This window comes from Leopardus geoffroyi, chromosome B3, assembly GCF_018350155.1.
Source record: "Leopardus geoffroyi isolate Oge1 chromosome B3, O.geoffroyi_Oge1_pat1.0, whole genome shotgun sequence".
NCBI classification, from domain to species: domain Eukaryota; kingdom Metazoa; phylum Chordata; class Mammalia; order Carnivora; family Felidae; genus Leopardus; species Leopardus geoffroyi.
In genome coordinates this window covers 69,289,986-69,311,446 of record NC_059337.1, presented here as the reverse complement: position 1 = coordinate 69,311,446, position 21,461 = coordinate 69,289,986, and the positions used below count along the sequence as shown (strand labels likewise).

The window sequence follows — 21,461 nt, the reverse complement described above, 5'->3', positions numbered from 1 at the left end:
TAATATTATATATTGTAGCTCAATTATGCTGGAAAAAATGTGATATATCCCAAGGCATTTCCCAAACTTATATTACTCCAAACTTAACACATACAGCAATTAATGTTTTCTACAAAAATGTTCTGTGTAACACCAGTTTGGGAAACACTGTAATAGTCAGAGTCATGTTATCTTTTCAATTCCTCCAACTGCCAAGAGGAAACTGCCTGGATGGCAAGTGCAGTGACATGGAGAAATTGAATCCTTTTGGGAAAGTATAGGTTTTGCAAAGCTAACATTGATCGATGCCAAAGGTCATCTGGCAAGTAGCACTGGGTGAAAACCTCTTTATATCCATGGACATGAGGTTCACGGGGCTGTGGTGGAAGGGAGCCCAAGTCAGGCCCTAGCCGTCTGCTGCCCACCTGGCTGCACAATCCGGGGACACTGAGGCAAAGGAGAAAGAAGGCTGAGGTGAGAGCTTTCATTGGTTCCATTCCATCAGCTTCCTTCCAGAGGATTAGAGCACTCAGAGGACTGTGAGGTCTAGACTGGCCCTCCCCATGGGGAAAAGGGTACAGGAGTCTCCGACAGCAGACCAGAGGAGACAGCAGCTAGCTGGAGCCAGGAGGAGAGAATTCCTCATTGCCAGAAAAAGAGCAACCTTTCCCAGTGCTGCCTGTCCCATGAGTAGGAGCCTGGAAAGACAGGCTACCTACCAGTACACAGTCCAGCCCCTGAGCGAGTGGCCCCCTGGGAGACTGGCAGAACTCAGCCTTCAGCTGCTTCTCTTACCTTTGTTCAGGGAAGGCAGCTTCAAGGGGATGCTGATGATCCCAACCAGGTCCTCAGTGGGGACCAGGGAGCGCAGGATTGACCTGATCCGGATGGCTTCCCCCTTTCCTGTCTGGATAAGCTGCAATGCAGGGTTGGAGAATGACATAAAGGAAGTTCCCACACCCCTCACCACCCCACCTCCAAACCTCTGGCAGTGAAATAGTTCTCCTTTAGGGGTCGGTACATTTCTAGATTTCTCTAATTGCCATAGACACTTATGGCCATAGGGAAAGAAGGGAGCTTTCTTTTTTGATTTTCTCGAGGAGGTGCTACTGAGGGAATAACTCTGAACAAGGAGGTCACTCGATTCCTTTGCTGTGATTACAGTGGTTATGCAGTTATGGGATCAAGTCTCTGCAGTAAATGTGCAGGCTGCTGGGGATTTTCAGTGTGACTGCAATACATGGAATTCTCAGTGGCCATGACAGAACTGTTGACATTGTGGCCACAATTCCAAGACTTTAGAATTCAGCTAAAATATAGAAGTTACTTATGAATTTCACCTTCCTAAAAGTTTGATTAATGCTGGGGCTGGGGGTGGGCAAGAGGTATTGATAGAGAATGTCCTAGAGAATGTGAGTGTCTAAGCAGAGGTATCCCGAGATGGATAACCTGATCCATACGATCATGAATGAGCCAACCAGTGTGTACAGGTGCATATCCAGAACATGAGGACAGTGGATAAGCTTCTGAGAACAGGCTCTCAGCTGCAAACTGAACTGTTATGAGCTCAGGATGGAATCTGCATGGGTGATGATGGCTCCTCCCCTCCAACCACCACTTATAGAGTAGGAGCCTGAGGGAAGTGTGCTGAGAAGGGTTATGCGTCAACTGTCAAGCCAGAGGGGCAGTAAGGAAGGAAGGAACTCCTTCCCAGATGGAGCAGCTCTGATGGCTTACCTGTCCCACAATGCTGTCTTCGTGAGAATAAGCCAAATATGTAACTTGCTTTCTCAAGTGATGGCCAGCGAAGAGGAACCTGACAACCTGCCTCATCCTGCCCCAGGACTGTAGAACATGCTAGTTTTTCCCTTCCTCCCTTTAAAGCTTCAGTTGTTGAAAGGCACAAAAATGGAAAGATGGGCTTATGTGGATGAGGCTGATTTATCACAGCAGGAACTGGAATCCTCAGTTAAGAATTCTGATCAGGCTCCCTTAGCAAGATTTAGACTTTCTTCCATGCACAGCACTTTTAACCTAGATTCTTCCACATTGGGATAGTTTCCCTACCCACTTGTAGATGGATTTGCAAATGGGCTAGACTGTGTTTTAGACAGGCCCATGACATACTGGAAGAAAGAGAAGACTGGATACTTTAGTGCAGTGTCCTAACCTATAGGTCGTGACCAATTAGTGGGCTGTGAAATCACATTAGGGGCTTGTGACCTGCATTAAAAAGCATGAAGTAGATTAGTATAGAAAAGAAAATGTTAGCGTGCAGTGTCTGTAGGAATGGTAAATTTAGTTTCTGGAATATATATATATATACATATATATATATATATATATATATATATATATATATATATATATGCACATATATATATACACATACACATATATATATATACATATATATGCATATATGCACATATATGGTGGGTTGCAAGGTAAATTAAATTTCTTACTATGGCTAAAACAATTTTTTTTTTGGTCAAAAAGTTTGAAAGCCACTATTTTAATGAGTTCTGTCTTTTGTAAGAATTAAAAAAAAATACAACATATCTATTGTTAACCTGTCAATGACCAAATACACAGTCTCATCAACACTAGATACCACTGTTTATATTAACCCAATCTGCATTGCAAACCACGTTTGAGAGATACCCTGGCTTAATCCAAATGCAGTGAGCAGTGCAGGAAGAGGCAGGCAGGCACCGGAGGCTTGAATGAGCAAATCAAACAGTTCTTTTAAGAAATGACCAAGGACATTTTTTAATGAAAAAATTTTTAAACTTTTCTATTTTGATATAAAATGGAATTATTTCCTCCTTTCCTAATCATGTGAGGCCTTATGTGAAATAAGGTCACTCTCACTCATCCCTGAGCAGAGGTGAAAAGGGAAGAGGAGGAACATAACTTTTTAGGACAAAACTGGAAGCCTGAGAAGTCATCCCATAAAAATAGAAGCATCTATTTTTTTTTTTTTTCCTTTTGCCTGCAAAGTTTACCTCTGGGAAATAATCACACATGAGCCAGGGAAAGAGACTGCCTTCCTGGTACCTAACACCATGGGGCATTGGGAAAAGAGGATTTTCCATGTGGAGTGCACCAGTGGCCACAGTCAAGAATCAAGTTGGTCACATTCTGGACAAATTGATGGAATGGAAACATAATTTGGGGGGGGCTTCTAAGACGGAATATGTGGAGGATGTGCCCAACTAGCGCCACAGAGAAATCACACAACACAGGGACTTGCTCAGGAATCATTCCTTAGAAGCCTGTGGCATCAGCTATGAGAGGTGGAAACTACTCTAGTAGCTAAAAGGAACCGAGAGAAATGCCAGAGACTGAAGAAGAAATTACGTTCAGGAAATCTCCAGTGCTCTTTCGCTCAAGCCCCTCGAAGTTGCCCAGTGGGAACTCACATGCATTTCAGGAGCACAGCGGCCCAGGAGATCTATAAGGGCTGAATAGAAAGACATAATTGCATTGCCCATGTGCACGATCTCTTCTTCATATTCACCGTCCTCCATGCTGCGGAAAGAGAACCAACATGGGGAAGGTGTGAGGAAGCCTGGCAGGTGTGGCCATGTTATTGGACATGAACTGCAGGACAATGAAACCCTCTGCTCATCCTAAGGATCCCATATTCTTTCCCTTGGGCACCCTCCCTCCCAACAACGTGGTTTTACTCAGTAAGCTCAAAGGACCCAAATGTTTGTCCACGGAATTCCTAGGTCCTCTGAACTTCAAGGCCTAAGTACTGACATGAGCTGATCCTGCAGACCTGTGGAGTGGAGCAGGATTTCCCAAAGCTCCCACTAACTCTTCATTCCATTTTCTGCCTGAACGTGCGTGGAAAGCATATTGGAGTAAGTCCATGCCCTGGCTCTGTTGGTAACAAGCTGTAGGACCCTGGCCTCTGTTTCTTCTCATGCCACATGAGGAAAGTGGAGCAGCTGATGTTTTGGGTTTTTTCTAATTCTACCAGATCACCTACCAGAACAAATAATAAACAAACGAACCCCAACTGCCTAGACAGGTACCCCTATGGGGTTATACCCACTCTCTAGATTCTGGAGTCTAATATAGAGGCTATAATAAAGGAAAGGGAACTGGTCCCAATACACAAGGACAAGACAGTTCACCAACCCACCAACTACATCCTGAACCCTTAAATACCGGGATTATCGATGCTGCGATTTTTCACATTCTACAGCTCTCTTTTTCTCTCTCTCTTTTTAAAATTTATGTATTTATTTTGAGAGAGTGAAGTGGGGGGAGGGACAGAGAAAGAGGAAGAGAGAATCCCAAACAGGTTTGCTGCTGTCAGCACAGAGCCTGACGCGGGGCTCGAATTCATGAACTGTGAGATTATGACCTGAGTCGACACCAAGAGTCGGACACTTAACTGACTGAGTCATGCTGGGGCCCCGTACAGCTCTCTTTTTTTACCTGAGGAATCAAATCAAAACACTTTCGGGAAGGAAAGCGAAGAGTACTACCTCTTTGCAAAAGTGAGGTAAGGGATGAGGCACTGAGGTTTAAGCACTAAAGGGAATGGGCTGGAGTGAGACAGTGGCCGTAACCTTAGCCGGTCCAGCCTTTCATCTCTGCAGCTTCCTCCTGTAGTGACGCTGTAAGGGAGGCACAGTGGGGGCTGAAAGAGCTTTTAGATGGCTCGATCTGCCAGTTGGTATAAGAGAGAATGGAAGAGGAGACATGCAAGGGGTGGGGGAAGGTGATCCTGATCACTAGCCTTACTTGGGAGAGTCAAGATGGCAGTGTGCTTGACAAAGTGATTTAAAAGGTTTTCACTACAACTGTAAAGAACCTGTGCTTTCCCCACTAGGGAGAAGCTATGGACACTTCCTTAATAATCCATTTACTGACAATATTTGGGAGCTCACCAATTGTATCAGGCCCAGAAGGCAATTCCATTCACTTACACTTCTCTCTTATATCCCTGAGAGGGGAGGTCGAGAGCTGGGTTCTCAGAGATCTTAATGGCACCCTGCATGGCTGCCAATAGACCGTTTCCTCCTTCACCTCGCAAGGCTGGGCCGAAGCACTCTGGGCGTCTGATGAGCAGCTTGACCACGACGCTAGCATTTTCTTCCACACTTTCACCTAAGGAAAAGGGGCATTATTTCCTTTTTGTTGGAAGGGACACCCCCAATTATTTCTAATTGATGAGGTGAGAAGAACAATATTGGATTGAGTGTGTCACTTATTCTTAAAATTAGGAGGTAATACTGATGGAGAGAAAAGGGAGCTCTGATAAATTCGGTCAAAATCTGTTTTCTGAAGCATTAAGATTAACCATCATAGAACAGAATCTGAGTTTTAAGTTTGGGATTTTTGTACTGTGATTCTTTCACTACTATTTTGATCCTCAGAAAGCAAGTCTTCCACAGATTACTGATTCAGTCACAATTGACTTAGAGGACAAAGAACCTGACATGTTTACTAACTCCATGAGAAGCTGCTAAAACGTATCTCCTTCCTTCCTCGAGAAGAGGTAAAATGTTAACTTAAGCTGACATGCTTCAATTAACATCCAGGGAAATAACATGGTAGCTCATGAACTGTATTCTCACGGACTATTAACACGTACTTCAGAACAACCAAGTCTGTGTGGATGGACGACAGACCTTTCTGAAATTATTTATCCAGCTTTATCCAACTTGATAAAACGGTCTTGGTTATTCCTAAGTACCTCTGTGGGAAGCTGCAGGTTGAAGAACTGTATTCTGCTGGCATTTCTCTTTGGAAGAACATGGACCACTGAGACAGGGTTAATTTCCTGAGGCAGTGATTAAGCAGGGGAACTGGAAAACTTAAGGGAGGGGTCCAGCCAGCGCCCCTCAGAGAGAATACTTGGTACCAAAAGCGGTTTTTGCAGCTTGTTCCAACAACTTCATGAAACACACTTTCGGTCTCAGATGAAATCTTAATTTGTGTTGAGAATTTATCTTTGGGCTAAGACTCTGAGCAAAGACTTTTTTGATGTTGTGTATTGGATAAAGGCTGATGAAAAATTTTTCCATGAGATCATCAGATATTCTCAGAGGACTGAGTTCTAGAACAGAGGTTGCCTCTTGATACACTGCTGTGTTAATTATTTATTCTCGCATCAAAGTACTTCAAATCTTAGCAGGCTAAGTCAATAACTATTTACTACCACAAAGTTTCTGTAGATCAGGAGTTTGGGAGTGATTGAGCTAAGTGGTCCTGGCATGGGATCTCCCATGAGGATGCTACCAAAACGTCAGCCAGCACTGCAGTCCCGCGAAGGCTTGGCTGGGCATGGAGTATTGGCTTCCGTGCGCGCGCACACACACACACACACACACACACACACACACACACACACACACACACAGACAGCTGTTGGCAGGAGGCCTCAGCTCCTCACCATGTGACCTCTCTGTGGGGCTGCTTGAGTGTTCTCACCACATGCCAGCTGGCTTCCCACAGAGGAAATGATTGGAGAGAGTAAGGCAGAAGCCACGATGCCTTTTACAACCTTGTCACATACTGTCACTTCTGCCATATCCTATTCATTGGAAGTGACTCACTGAGTCCAGCTCTCACTCAAAGGGAGAATCAACCATCTTTTGGAGGTAGATGCACTGAAGAATTTAGAGACATATTTTAAAACTATCACATGAGTTCTGTTTAATGAAAACTTTTAAGAATCAACTTAGAGGTGTGTTGTAAGCAGAGCATTAGAATGGGAACTCAGAAGCCCTGGCTTTCATTCCAGCTTTTTAGCAAATCAGTGTGCAAGTATGCATGGTGCACAATTTCCTTGGGTCTCACGTCCCTGTTGAGACACTCATGCAACTTCTAGTTTTTTGGAGTCAATCTATTAGTCTAACCTCATATACAGAAATTTCTCCCTCATGTCCAGAGAATCAAAGGGGCTGAGCTTGCTGTCCCAGGGCTTCAGATTAGCTTGTACTCAGCTCTCACGTGAACTCACACCTGAACACACTTGATTTGACTCACGGCCCCGGAGAGCATACAGTACAACCCAGCTGTGGTCCTGGCCTAGAGCTCAGCCTGCTGACATCCTCTTCTCATCCAACTGTCTAAAGTACAGGTAAAATTCAAGATTATAAATATACACCATGTAAGTTTTAGAACTGTGTAACTGGATTCAGAAAAGTTTTCATTACACTGAATTTAAATAGTCCGCTGGCATGCATTTACTGTTTTATAGCTCAATCCTTCACAAGACTAAAATTCTTATAAAGAGGCTTTTCTCTAGCTAGATTATGGAAAGGGCCTAAATGTCCATCAACTGACGAATGGATAAAGATGTGGTTTATATATACAATGGGATACTACTTGGCAATGAGAAAGAATGAAATCTGACCATTTGCAGCAATGTGGATGGAACTGGTATTATGCTAAGTGAAATAAGCCAGGCAGAGAAAGACAGATATCATGTTTTCACTCATATGTGGATCTTGAGAAACCTAACTGAAGACCATGGGAGAGGGGAAGGGGAAAAAACAAAAGTTACAGAGAGGGAGGGAGGGAAACCATAAGAGACTCTTAAGGACTGAGAACAAACTAAGAGTAGACGGGGGGGGGGGGGGGGGGGGGAGTGGGTGATGAGCACTGGGTGTTGTATGGAAACCAATTTAACAATAAATTATATTTAAAAAAAGAGGCTTTCCTCCAAGTTCCATCTAATATATAAAAAAGAATTTGATCTTATTAAAACAGAATCCATGTGAAGAAAATTCTTAGGAGATGGCAAAAGGGCACAATAATCACAATAATGGTATGGTGGAAAGAATCATTGAAGGAGAGAAACCAAGGAGATGTTCAACAACGTTGAGCAACCTGTGGAAGATATAACAATGATGCCAAGTCCTAAGGCCATGTTTTCCTATGAGTCAACTATGAGTCAAACCTAGCATTTATATTTGATACAGTTTAATACAGGATACAGGAGGGACACTTAAAGAAAAGCACCAGGAAAATCAACCTATTTGAGAGCAAATAATCTTTGTTATAGATACAACTCACAGCTCACTACTTTCAAATGTTGTTGGCCTCTATAATTTACCAGGTGTCACTTATATCCACACTCCCAGTTGTCATTTTTCATTGTAAGAATAACGAAGCTAAAACTGTAAAATTTTAAGTGTCAAAAATGGCCCAAAACCTCCAATCCTGTTATTCAAACTTATTTAAATATCATACTCTGATTCTTTCAGTTCTCAGGGTGGAAACACTTGTGGATTAGCCATGATCTTTACCAGCACGCTGAAATCAACCTAGCTCTTGCCACAGCGATGAGCATCATGGAGTTAGCTGGAACATGGACCACCATGTGCAAGAAAATGTGAAAACTAAGACCGTGGGTTCTACATTGAGCTTGCTATTGAAGTTCATTCACCAAATTAACCTTATTTTATCTGAATCTCAGGGCTTCAAATCTAAGCTAATGAAGTGAGCTGCTACAACTGACCCAGGAAGCCATCTCTTGATTACTAAATCGTAGACGTCTGTGGGGGATGCAGAGAGCAACCTGCAAGAGGAAGGAACTGTAAGCAACCATTGTTGCTAATTGGAGAGAGGACCAAGGAAGAGAATTTCCAATGGCTTCAGAAGGTAGAGGAGACGGCATAATTAGGAGAGAGAACATTCTATTCCTAATTACCTGTAGCTCAGCAAACTAGACTGCCAAACAAATCCACTGTGGGGAAGCTGAATACTGACCTTGAGGGCATTTTTTTAAGGGAGCAAGAGATCTGAGGTAAACTAGTTTTGCCCAGGGGCTTAAACAATGTTTTTACTTGAGTTCCAAAATGAATAATGAGCTTAATAACTGTGTGAATGTTCTCAGTGCCTTTCTTCAAAGGCTCTCAACACTATCTTTACATTGCTACCTTCTTTTCAACATTCCTGAGAAGTCAGATGGAAATGGCTGTGATTCTGTGATTCTCCCCCTTTCTGACCCTGAAGCAGTCATTCTCACCACAGGGATGATTAGTATTATTGCAATGATTTTACCTACAGTCCATAGATTTTCTTACTCTCAATATTCTAACTACAGTCCTTGTTTCAAATTCCTTTGCCTGGAATGCCTTCTTCCTTCTCATTACCCTAACATAAACCCTTGACCTAGGTAGCTCCCATTCATCCTTGGAAGCCCTAGGGGACCTGGTCTTCTCAAACACCCTGCCCTCTTCCTGTAATCATTGAACACAAGTATAATTAATGAATTGTTTGTATTAGTTTGTGTCTGTTTTTGTCACCAGATTGTCTATGTAATAAGAACAGAGCCTTATGTCTGCATTATCTAACCCTGTATGCTCAAGCATCTTGTTAACATCTGACACATAATAGGCATTCAAAAATATTTTTGAATAAATGAATAGACTCCATTGAGACTCAAGGCAGAGACTTGAAATGACTGGATGGGAAGTTTGAGGGTCACTATCCATTACTGTATTACTAGATCAACTGTCAGCCTTTGTTTACAAGCACCTGGGTTGTTCATTTCTTCAGATTTCAATAGTCTTAAGGAAAAGAACATATCCTTCATCAAGTCATACTGTAGGAAGAACGAACACTGGAGGCCTAGCATTAATGCATCTAGAGTGTCTTAACTTATAGTATCACAAGGTAGGGGCGATGAGCAAGACCCAATACCTTTTAATTGTAAGTACCAACTTTAATACGGTTGTCGGCAATTTGCATGAACCAAGTCATTGCAAGTGTTTAAGATATACGATCTCCTCCTTAGGGCTTTCTAATCTGTGGAGGGAGGAGCTAGGGATAGGTCAATAAACTACTATGGCAGCCAGGGAGCAAATGAGGAACTGTTTGCCCATTTGGTCATTAATTCAAGCATTCAGTAAGCCCACATTACTTGCTAGTCACTGATCCAGGACCAGTGGACAAGTATTGTAGAAGATGGTCAAGCCTAGACCCTGGAATGAGATAAGTGGAACAGAGGAACTCTACCTGGTCTATATACCTGCAGCAGAGCTTCTCAAATATCTTGCAGATAGTGCAGCAGAGGCCAATTAATGCCTTTCTAAGAGTAGAAACCAGGAAATCAGTTTCTATGCAGCTGAAGTGGTCCAGGTGGAAGATAATGATAGCTTGAGGTAGGATGTGGCCAGTGAAGATGGAGAAAAATCAGTCGATGGCTTTCAGGTAACTTTTAGACATTGAATCTACAGAATTTTAAGTGGATTGAATGTGGGGATAAGGAAAAAGTCTGAATTAAAGAAGCCACCTAAGAGTTTTGCAAAGTCAATAGCGCTAGCTAGGGGGATGGGGAATCTAGGAGAACAAGTTTAGGGTAGATATACAAATTAATCCTTAAGATGTTCAAAATTGAAATGCCTACTCATCCTTCAAGTAGAAACATCAAGTAGGCAGCAGGTTACACAAGTCCGGGGCTCAGGGAAGAGAAAAAAGGATGGGAATGTACACTGGGGGGATCACGAGCAAACATGTGGAATTTAAAGCCAAGGGACTGAATGAAAACCTTGCAGGGTGGACTGGTATAGTAGTCCAGAAATTTTAGAGACTGCTATTTAATGCTAGAATCATGCTAAAATGTTGCCCATGCATCTAGAGTTTGGATCCACATGGCTTTTTCATGAAATATGTTAAATAAAATTTGCCTGAGACTGAAACCTGGAGTCAGAATTGAGGTGTGTTCTAATAGGGTAGAGTCCACCTTTTAAATATGGGCATTCTCACTGAGTTAACGAAAATCAATTTGTGATGGGTAGGATCATTGTACTGCCATTTTGTGGGAATAATATTGATGAAGCAGCTTTAGCCTGGTTTTACTATTTCAGTTAAAATCTACATTATGTAGGTATCAAACTTCATTTACCATCGTTATTAAGAAAATGATTGATAAACAATCCACATACCTATGGATTCAGGACATTTGGGCTTATGCCAAAATGCTCAGCCAGCACCACTGCTGGGATCCCACAAGCAGCAGTGGGGGAGAAATGCTGAATGATTTACTTAGCATGAAAATAACAAGGCCAAACAGCTTTTCACCCCAGTCAGATTTCCTCATTTTGGTGCTCTGGGCCATTTGTTTGCCATTGGCTTCTTTATGTGAGTAATTTATTTTCTATTACTTGTGCTGTTTTGACCATCTATCTCTGGGCATTTATAGTTTCACTTCGAGTTTCTACAGATGGAGCCACATTTCCTTGTCTTTGTCACTATGAGCCCGTCCTGACCCCAATGACCAATTTCTTTCTTCTCAGGCACAGAGATTCAAGAAGGTCCATTGGGAGAATGAGGAAGGTGGGGTAGAAGAGATTCTACATGTCTTGTAATTGGATAGAAGCTATAACTCAGACGTTAAGTACCCAACCCCCAGTAGCCATATCTCATTTGTAACCCATATTGTATCTTCTCTCACCACAACAGCTTGAAGTGTCTCCTGAGTAGAACACTGTGGTGTTGTTTGTAATTGTCTTAAACTGTTATGTAAATCTTTTACTATTGGTCAATTTTTCAAAAGTTTGCTGAATCTTTCCAACTGTATTATAAATGTGAGCGTAAGAACAATGTCTAACACATTTTAATCCTAATCATCCCTAGTCTTTAGTACCAATCACATCTAAGAGTGGTTATTACATCCTTTCTGACTCTAATAAATACATGGATGGAAATGAACTGGCTGATTTTTTAAAGCATCTTTATCTACTGTGCCCTTCAAAGGTACCATGCTACTTGGTGCTTTTGACTTTAAAATTTTTTTCCAGCTTTATTGAGATAAAATTGATATATAATAAAAGATTAATGTTTCCTAGTTCAAGCCAATCAGTATGCTCTCACCACACTACTCTGTTATACTATGTCCATTTGTTTCTCCAAGATGTTGTTCAACACTTGCCTTTTCCCCCAGGTATTCGTAGATTCACTCTACCAGATTCTAATATGCACTGTCACTTTTGGCATGTCAGTAGTCCCATGTGTCACTCTGTAGCAGGTATGGTTGATTACAAGGTTTTTAGTAATTATTCCATGTACGTTTCTGATAATTCCACTTAGGTTTGCTCTGTTTCCTGCTTTATGACATCAGGGCTTTTAGGTCATGTCTCTTATTACATCTCATAGCCCCTCATATACGCTTCACGTGTCACATAATGGATCCCCAAGTTATGTCCACTGATGACAAATTTGCCTAGGGAAATATTCAGCAAAGCTAGGAATAGTGTGTCCCTCACAACTAAGTTTATAGCCTGGGGGAGCTATCACTAAAATACTCCAAGGACTCAAAAAAAAGCACAAAATAACTTTCCCTTCTTCTTGTGGATTGGTAAGACATCTTCCTTCTTGGAATCTACATTAGGAAGGGATTAATCAGATACCTAGACAGAGCTGTGTCTAGACTGGTTATAAAGTTTACAACTGCTGGGTAAATATAAGCCTCTCAACTTCATTACTCCCACAGTAAAACACAACTCAAGGCTTCTGAGCAACCTAATAAAAAAACGGAGAAAATTATAGCCTCAAGAAGTTCTTTTAAAGACAAATCTTGTTTAACAAGATTTAAGTCAAACATTAAGAGAGACTAGGAAAATAACGTTAGAATTTTCCAATTCTATTATTTTGATATGGCAAGAGCTTTTGATTTGGCTTAATTTAAAAAAAAAAACAAAAACATTAGTGCCAAACAGTAATTAAATAATGCCACAATTTTTGAACATCTCAAAGGAGAAAACGCTGTTTCTCCTTATTCATTCATTAGACTACACTAGCAAGACAATACTGCACAATATTTGAGTAATGTTTGGACTCTTGGGCCAAACTGTTCTATTTCAAATCCTACTTCAAATCCTGCTTTACATCCTACTAGCTGTGTGATTCTGGGCAAGGCACTTAATCCTTCTAAGCAACTGGGTCTTTCTCTATAAAATGAGGAAGATAACTATACCTAGGATTTCTGTATTATGTAAGTTAACACATCCCAATTTTTTAAAGTTATTTATTTTGAGAAACAGAGAGCAAGCATGCAAATATGGGGGAACGGTGGGGGGGCAGAGAGAAAGGGGGACAGAGAATCAGAAGCAGGCTCTGTGCTGACAGCAGACAGCCCGATGTGGGGCTCAAACTCCAGAACCATGAGATCATGACCTAAGCTGAAGTCAGACGCTTAACCAACTGAGCTACCTAGGTGCCCCCAATCCCAAAGTGTTTTGAACAGTGCCTGGCACATGGTAAATGCTAAGTGTTAGCTGCTCTCATCACCACCATCATCCTCACTAACTCTATCATCACTCACTATCACTCACCACAGTAACCCCTACACCCACTATGGCAATCCACCACCCAACCATCACACCCCATCATCATCGACTGTGACCACCCACCATCACTCACCACCCCCCACAACCATCACCCACTTCTCATCACTAACCACCATCCACCTCAATCACCCCAAAACCTGCTATGACCACTACTCAACCCTCATATCCCCCATCAATATTACCCCTCACCATCATCCAACATCACCACCTGTCACCACCCACCATTACCCATCATGACCACTCTTATCATCTACCATGATCACCTCTAACACCTTTATCTTTCACTGCTGTGTAGATGCCACAAAAGGGCTGCGAAGTCCTTTCTAATCACCTTTTAGACATAAAAACTTACAGAGGGCTTTGAGACTCCCAAATAATCCATTTATTAGAGTCTTTCCATTTCAAATGCCCTAATACTCTTGTAAGGATCATAAACAACAATGACAACTAACATGACTGCAGGCTTACTATGTTTCTGGCACTGTGCTAAGTTTTCCACAGATTATTTCATTTAAGTCTTATGACAGCTCTGTGAGGTATATACTACTGTTATCTCTACTTAACATACATAAAAAAACCGAGGCTAGGAAAGTTTTAGTAATGTGCCTAAATTTGCAAAGCAGTAAGTGTTTTGCACTATATTTGCTCCTCAGACACTCCATTCTCGGGCCCAAAGTCTTCCATAACACTCAGCTGTTTTTAAGGCACTCTTGCTCCTTCTTTAAGGCTTGAATAAGATTCTAGCTTTTTCTTTCTCATATGTTCCATCTCTCTGTTTTTCATGCTTTCCCCTGTGACAGTCTACTCCCACCGTTTCAACTACAGATCTGCAAGTCTATTCAGTCCCAATCTGGTCATATGAAACTAGCATACATCAGTGTTGGAATGTGGGCAATCTAGATAGGTGCATAGCCGGTGGATTCCTTTACCTTCATAACCTATGTAGACAATCCCTCTAAATGACTCATAAAGCTCTTGATCTTGAAAAGGTGGCCAAGATGAATAAACAAGTCCTGCCTTGATTTGGTTTGTAGTCATATAGTCTACTGAGATAATTTAGGGAGACTTATGAATCCTTAAAATACACTTAAAAAAAATGTCCCTATTACCATAGTACCTCTGAATTAATTCTGGACACGTGGTCCAGAATCAGATAGATTTGGATAGAAAGTGGAAGAGATTATTAGAGGATATGCTGACACTGGCCTCAGAGAAAATGGAATTCAGCAAATGATGGTGAGGAACAGTTAGGGACACTAAAGAGCACTCAGAGAGTGGCAGAAGGCAGGTGATCAAGCATCTGACTGGATGAGACCCAGGGGGAGAAACCAGGACAATGGAAATCATTCAAATATTAAGAGTGGAGTCTAGGAAGACAAGTAGTAGTTCAGGGATGAAGGGAGATAAGAAAAGCACACAGGAAATCAGTGATCACATTATGTCAATATATTCCAAGATAAACTCTTATACCTAGAACACTTGGCGTGATTGCTTATTAGCTGTAATCCCTCTTTGCAATCGTGTAACTAGCCAAGCTGGATTTGTTAGCCTGGAACTCCAAACTTGGAGAAGGGAGAAGGATCACAATTCTGATGTGAATATACGTGAATTGGTATTAGAACACAATCTTGGGAGACAGAGCACATTTTCAAGAAAGTAGCCCACTTAAATTTTACACAAGATTCAGTATATTTTACTTGGGCAGCTAAAGAGGTTTTGTAGACTTGGAATTCATTATAAGTGGGAAGTGACTTGTATGAGAAGAATAGTATTAAGGGTTGCCACAGAAATATTTTTTCTCCTGGGAGTTGAGCTACCTTTTATAGTTACTCAGTTATTTTTAATTTTTATGCATGTATGCATCCATTCATCCAATAGTCTGAGGATCTGAGGGCACACCTGAGGTTAGCTTTGTGAATAAGTGAGATGAAGCTATTAACAATCCCCTGTTTTACTGATAGAAGAGGTACAAAGCAGTGACAAGCTCTAGCCTTTGCCTTTATTTTCTTCCTGGATCTGGTGCTAGAGCTCAACACTGTCCACCAGATGCTGCTCTTGGTCCTTGTCTGGCCCGAGATTGTCCTGTCCCCCACCACCTGTAGAATCTATCCTACTTATAGGTAGGAAGAAATGCAAAGGATCTCTCTTTCCTTGTATGTACTCAAGTTTATGCTATCCTAGGTCTGAAAGGCATGAAAATTTTGGGACTCACTGTTCACAAAGACGGCAAACCTCAGGAAGGACAGGTAGCGTTCCCCTTCGATGGGGTTCCAGCCGACGTCAGGGTACCCTTTGGCTAGAAGCATGGGGCAGCTCTGCAGGCCACAGCCTGCCAAGTAGGTCACCACCTGCCAACAACAGTACAAAAGTAAGTGTCTCAGTTTTTTAGGAGACAGCTGTGAGGCCTACAGAATTCTGGGAACAGAAGGGCTTTCATTTGCCTAGAAGCTAGAGAGAGCCCCAAACTTTTAATAATTCAGTAAGTTTGAAATCAGAACTTCTAGTTCATTGTTTCCAAATAGCCAAGACAGATTGTCACTGTTATGTAGGAATATGCCATGAGCTCAGTTCCCTGGATTTTCCAGTTCTGGCAAGAGGGAACGGACATATTTTAAAAAAAAGTTTTATTTATTTTGAGAGAGAGAGAGAGAGAGAGAGAGAGAGGAGGGGTAGAGAGAGAGGGAGAGAGAGAATCCCAAGCAGGCTCCACGCTCCTGGCACAGAACCCGATGTGGGGCTTGAACCCACAAACTGGGAGATCATGACCTGAGCCAAGATCAAGAGCTGGACACTCAACACACTGAGCCACCCAGGTGCCCCAAGAGGGAACTACTATTTAAACATAGGCCTAACTAGGGGGTCTCTGGGGAGATAATGGGTCCAGGTGGGCCATGTTCATTTGGCCATGGTATTTCAAGATCAAAATATTGAGTCACTGGTTGACTCTGAGTGGGCCCTTGACTAATTGGGGCTCCCTACTCAAGTTCTGCATTAACAACTGTTGTCTCAAGTCACAAGCCAAATGTTAAGGTTGGGGTGGTGAGTGAGGGGCTGTGGCCAGTTAAGACCTGGGATTGGTAGTGTTCTCTTCACTTCCTGGGTCACTGGATATCAGCCCTGCGATCTTGTAGAGTGTTTTATGACTTGCCTACTTTTTAGAAGATGTCAGGCAAGAAAAAGTGCGTAGCAAATAGACCTTTGCTTGAAATGCAGTTGCTATTCTAATTTAGCCTTTATTATTTTATGTGTACAAGGAGAAGGGGAGAATCCACTGGGCTGTAAACTCCTCAGTCAGGAATTTGTATCTTTTTCATTTTATGATTCCCAGGGCTCAGCACAAGCAGATGGTCAATCAATGTTTTTCAAATGAATCATGTATTTGCTGAGGTCATATACTCCAAGTTGTTTTGTAAGAACAATGGATCTAAGTCAAAATTCAGTAAGAAACAATCATCACACCGTTTCCTTCTTAAACCAGTAAGGATACTATTCTGCTTGGAGCTTAGATTTGATTTGGCCTTTAAGATGTGAGAAAAACATCAATAAAGGCAAGAATTCAGCAGTGTTTTCAAGGTTACAGATGCAGGACATTTCACTGTCCGCTGAAATAAGCACCCTTGTGTGTCTGTGTGCGTGCGTGCACGACGTGTGTTGGTGGGGGGGGGGGGCTGTTGCTCAATCTTAAGGGACCTAATTTCTGTTGTGATCAATGGCAAGGAAGAACTGTGGCATTTACCTGTCCTTTCCCCTCTCTCCTAGGAACCACACTTGGGTGATTTCCTGACACGGGTCCCAACAAAGTCTGTGGCCCTGTGCTGAGCCACCGGGACCACCTGAAGAAGCCTTCCCCTCACAGATGTCCCTAGGTCCCCATTTCTTCCCTTTCCCAGCCTCCTGGCCTCTCTTTAGCCCATCTTCCACCTTCCAGGGAGGACTTAGGGTCTTTGTCAAGTGCTGTCATTTCCAAAGCTGAGCTACAGCTGAGGATGGGCACTGAGTCCCCATCAGTGTAAGGTGGCACTGTCCTAGTCTAAGAGAACCATCAGCCACTTTCTTATCCAGGGATCAGTTACCATCTCACCACCTCAAATGTGGAGTTCTTGACTGGTGTCACAATGTATGCAGAGCAGAGTTTGACTAAAGTCTGTCTCACCAGAAGCAGACTGGAAATATTCGTGGCATTTGTGGAACAGCTATCACGCAACGTACTGCTGGGTGGCAGAGCATGAGTCCGGGTGTGTATGGGAGGGGGTGTGTCTTGTCTCTGTTCTCATCAGTTCTTCTTGCTAAAACCAAGATGTGCTTTCTAAAATACAAGCCATTCCTCTGTTTAAAGCCCTCTGATGGTTTCCGTTGCTCTTGGCTCTACAGAGAGGTCCTGTAATATGACAGGTGAGAGCACGGCCTCCGGAGCCAGACCCCTGTGGCTCCTGGCTCCGACACTTACAAACCCCATGACATTGAGCACATCAACTAAACCCCTCTAGGCCTTAGTTTCCTCTCCTATAACTGGGGGCACTAACAAAAAGGCATGTTCTAAGGGTTATGTGAGTTAATTCAGAGTGGGACCTGGCCCACAGTGATCCTATAGGAATATGAACTTCTATGGTAACCATTATGGTAGCATCAAGCCCAATTCCTGTCTCCCCTCACTGTTCACCACTCCCCCCACACACCCCATGATCCGTCACACCTACCTTCCCTATTCCCAAGCATACCATGCTTTCCTCACTGAACCTCACACATTCTTGACACACTTTTCCCGATGGTGAGGCTGCTGGCTTCCTACTCCCACCTCAGCTCATCACTTTCCTGAGTGACCTTACTGATCCCCTGGTCAGGATTAGGAACTCTTCTTCCATGCACTTCCAGACCCACTACTCAACGGATGACCTTTAACTTGTTCCCCTCCCCCCTCACCAGACCAGTCTTCATACTGTAAATCTTGGCAGCCACTCAGTCAAGGAAATAGCCCCGAGATGGAATGGGGAAAAGATGGTAGGTGAATCAGCCTCCAGTTATCACCACCAGTGGGAGCACACTTCACAATCCCAATGTGGGGGCAGCTCAGTTTTGCCTCATTTGTACAAGGTTAGGACATGTGGGTGTTCCTTGTCCATATATGGATTATACAGTTTTCTGTCATGTTTCTTTCTTTAGTGTGTGAACTTAAAAATTCGATGACATAGAACTTTATTAGGATGTAGGTCTCTGGTAGTGTTCCATGTAGACCAATGAGGCTGGGCCTCCACATACAGACAGCACACATATCCAGATATCCATGTCTAAGAAGTTGACTATCCCTGCCCATAGGAGATTCTCTGCTCCTAATTATCATACTGCTGCTGGTTACTCACTTTTTACCACATTTTCATGGAGCATTGAGAGGTTCTGATGGAGACCCAGCCTTTGGTCTGCATTTCCTTGTCCTGGCTGTGCTATAAGGCAGGAGAGGGCAAGCACATTGCCTCCCCAGGGCCAGTTACCTTCTCAAGGTCAGGTTCCTCTAAGCCCAGGGCTAACTCGTTGTTGTCCATCACGGAGGAAGCTGCCACATCCAGAGGGGTAGATCCCCTCATCGAAGGGGAGGCTGAGGAAGGAAGAGAGAAGGAGAGAGAAAAGGGACAGAGGCTGTCCAGTGCTGAGCTGAGGGTGCAGTGCACATTCATGGCCAGGAGAGGGCAGCAAGCACATTAAACTCCCATCACCATTCTGAGGGGACTGCCTGCCCAAGAACAGAATTTGTTATCCCAGTCCCCATACTCATTATTAATTTTGACTATGGATTAAGTCAGAAAATCAGTGCACGTAATTAGCAGGGACCATGTATTTTCAAGTATTTTTCTAACATGATACTTCTTGGAGCTCTGCTGTGGTGATCACTCAAAAGGTAGTGATGTCACTTAACCAACTAATCTCAAATGAGTCGGTCATTTCTAGAGCCACCAACCAGAGTTTGAGAATAGCCTCAAACAGCATTAGCTCATACAGTTACATCAGGTCACCAATGTTGTCTTTGATTTTCCTTTGGTTCTTATGCTAGAACTCAGAAAAACTGTTTTATAAAAGGTTGGGAGTCCGAGGTTGCATCTGATAAATTGGAAACTCCAGCTTTCAGATTTCACATGCATGTATGAGTGGTTTTGTGTCTTTCACAAACTCATTTGGTTTACATCCAGGACAGTGAGTAAGGCATATGCACCGTGTTGCTTTTCTAGTGGTGGTGATGGATTTACACGGTCCACAGTTGCTCTTGGCCAGTCCACCTCAAAGCTTAGGAGAGAGGGATGCAGCCTGCAGTCAGCCCTCCAAGAAGGGGTTGGGTCTCCGACCTTGGTCTCATTAGCACCTCCTTGGTCAGTGGAGTGGGCTGGGGGTGGGGAAGCGGTGTCCCCAGACTATATCTATAATTTCAGGCAGCATTTCATGAGCCGTGGGCCGCCGGTCCCAAGGAAGACAAGGTAAAAACTGTGTGAATATGCCAACACAAATCTGTCACCAGTTCTGGGTGGCAGCAACATCTCTACTTAGGTTGGACAGCAGAGACATGGTATCATTATTTCATTTATTTTTAGATCAGGCAGCTTCCTTCTTCTATTTAAAAATACCTTAGCAGGTATGTCACTTCTTTCGCTTTACCTCCTAAGTGGCCAGGAGGAGTGTCACCTCCAAGCCCAAATGTGGAAGTGACAACATGACATACCTAGGCCAACGCTGCTGTTCTCCAACAGGTAACTTAGATGCTCAAACATGGCCTTCTGATTTTGCCGGCTAATTCGACAGAAGTAACAGAGGAAGCGGCAACAGCTAGCAACCATTTTTGGAAAGGCAATCTGTAGGGAGAAAAAGGAAATGTCAAGGAAAAGAATCTATCATGAGTCCTTTCTGAGAAGTCTGACTTCGAAGAGTCTTAGGGTAGGCCATCCACTGACCCCCACCTGTCAATACGGGTGTATAAGCTATGAACAGTTTGCAAAATGCATTTCGTCCTTGCTTCTAGTTTTTTCTAAGACTTATTCACAGGAGGGACAGAGAGGGGACACACCTGAGAGGAGGCTTCCAAAAATATTGAGAGCTAATTATAGTTCCTGAAGTATCTTCCTTTCAAAGGAAAAAGAGGTCAAACAAGAATCCCAGACACCCTCCGATGTCACATGAAATTGCATGACCCTACATCACACTATTGTTTCCATCCAGGAAGGGAGCAGACAGAACTGTGTTGAGCAGGTCCAGAAAGGGAGAGGAGCGATCATGATGAGAAGGTCCAGAAAGGGAGATGAGCGATCCTGACAAATAATGCCCAGCATTAAATCAAACCTGGGTCCTCTGGATAAAGGCTGGTCCCCCCAGAGTTGTGGGAGCCTGATAAGCATTGCCCTCTCCGAATGTGAGCCCTCCCCAATTGCTTTTTTCTTCCCTAGTTACTTCTGTCCTTGACTACTGCTCTCCTACGGGCTCCCATAGCACTTGTAATCTGATTCATACAATTTAGCACTGAGATGCCATCTTATGTTACTGCTGATTGTACTTGGCTTCTCTCCTTAACAAAGTAATTAGCATCTCTAGAGCCTGGCCACATCTTAGTTTTGATCCAATAATGTTCAATAAATGGTGTCTATGTTTAACCTAGCTCTGGATCCTAGAAAGCCCTTCATTTCCCCTTTTAGAATCATGAGGGTGGGGTGCTCTTACAAGTAAGGGCCCAAAACCTATATGCTACCTGCTTGCTGAGGCATGCTGGCATTTTCTCAGGGCTCTTCTGGAGAGTCTGCTTTTCCAAGGGACCAGAAGGAAGTGAGTGAGAAGGAATGTGAGCTTGGCTTTTGTTCTTCCTTCATACCCCCAACTGTCCATACTGGTGGAACTGCTTTGGGAATCATTCATTCCTAGGACCCTGGCCCTCTGGAATTTCCAACATTTGAAAACATCCCCTGTCTACTGCCTTAGGACCCTATCTAACTCTGAGGACCCCACATAAGCTAGAATAAATGTCCAGGGGGCTCCCCCTGACAGCAGGCTTGTTATGGAGGGCTGGGAAGGAGAGCCGACATCCTCAGGAGCTTGGCACAGAGAGGAAACACACGCACCCCTGAGGGAACACTGCCAGGATTGTTATTAAGATCTTGTTCTCCTTTAGAACAGCATTCTCCTGACACA

At 43.1% G+C, this 21,461-nt stretch overlaps 1 protein-coding gene across 19 annotated transcripts in view; it reads right to left on the bottom strand.

Annotated features, from left to right (window-relative positions):
- Window positions 1-21,461, bottom strand: part of RYR3 (ryanodine receptor 3) — a 529,106-nt gene that overhangs the window by 124,979 nt on the left and 382,666 nt on the right. For all 19 annotated transcript variants that reach the window (XR_006704802.1, XR_006704801.1, XM_045450137.1 and 16 more), the window contains exons 41-46: window positions 20,008-20,137; window positions 18,791-18,894; window positions 15,517-15,652; window positions 4,929-5,109; window positions 3,405-3,513; window positions 775-895 (exon numbers count right to left, since the gene is read on the bottom strand). Coding sequence is in view for 17 of the 19 variants with exons in the window: in XM_045450137.1 (XP_045306093.1) it covers window positions 775-895; window positions 3,405-3,513; window positions 4,929-5,109; window positions 15,517-15,652; window positions 18,791-18,894; window positions 20,008-20,137 (781 nt within the window). In the remaining 2 variants the exon portion in view is untranslated. The remainder of the gene's footprint in view (window positions 1-774; window positions 896-3,404; window positions 3,514-4,928; window positions 5,110-15,516; window positions 15,653-18,790; window positions 18,895-20,007; window positions 20,138-21,461) is intronic.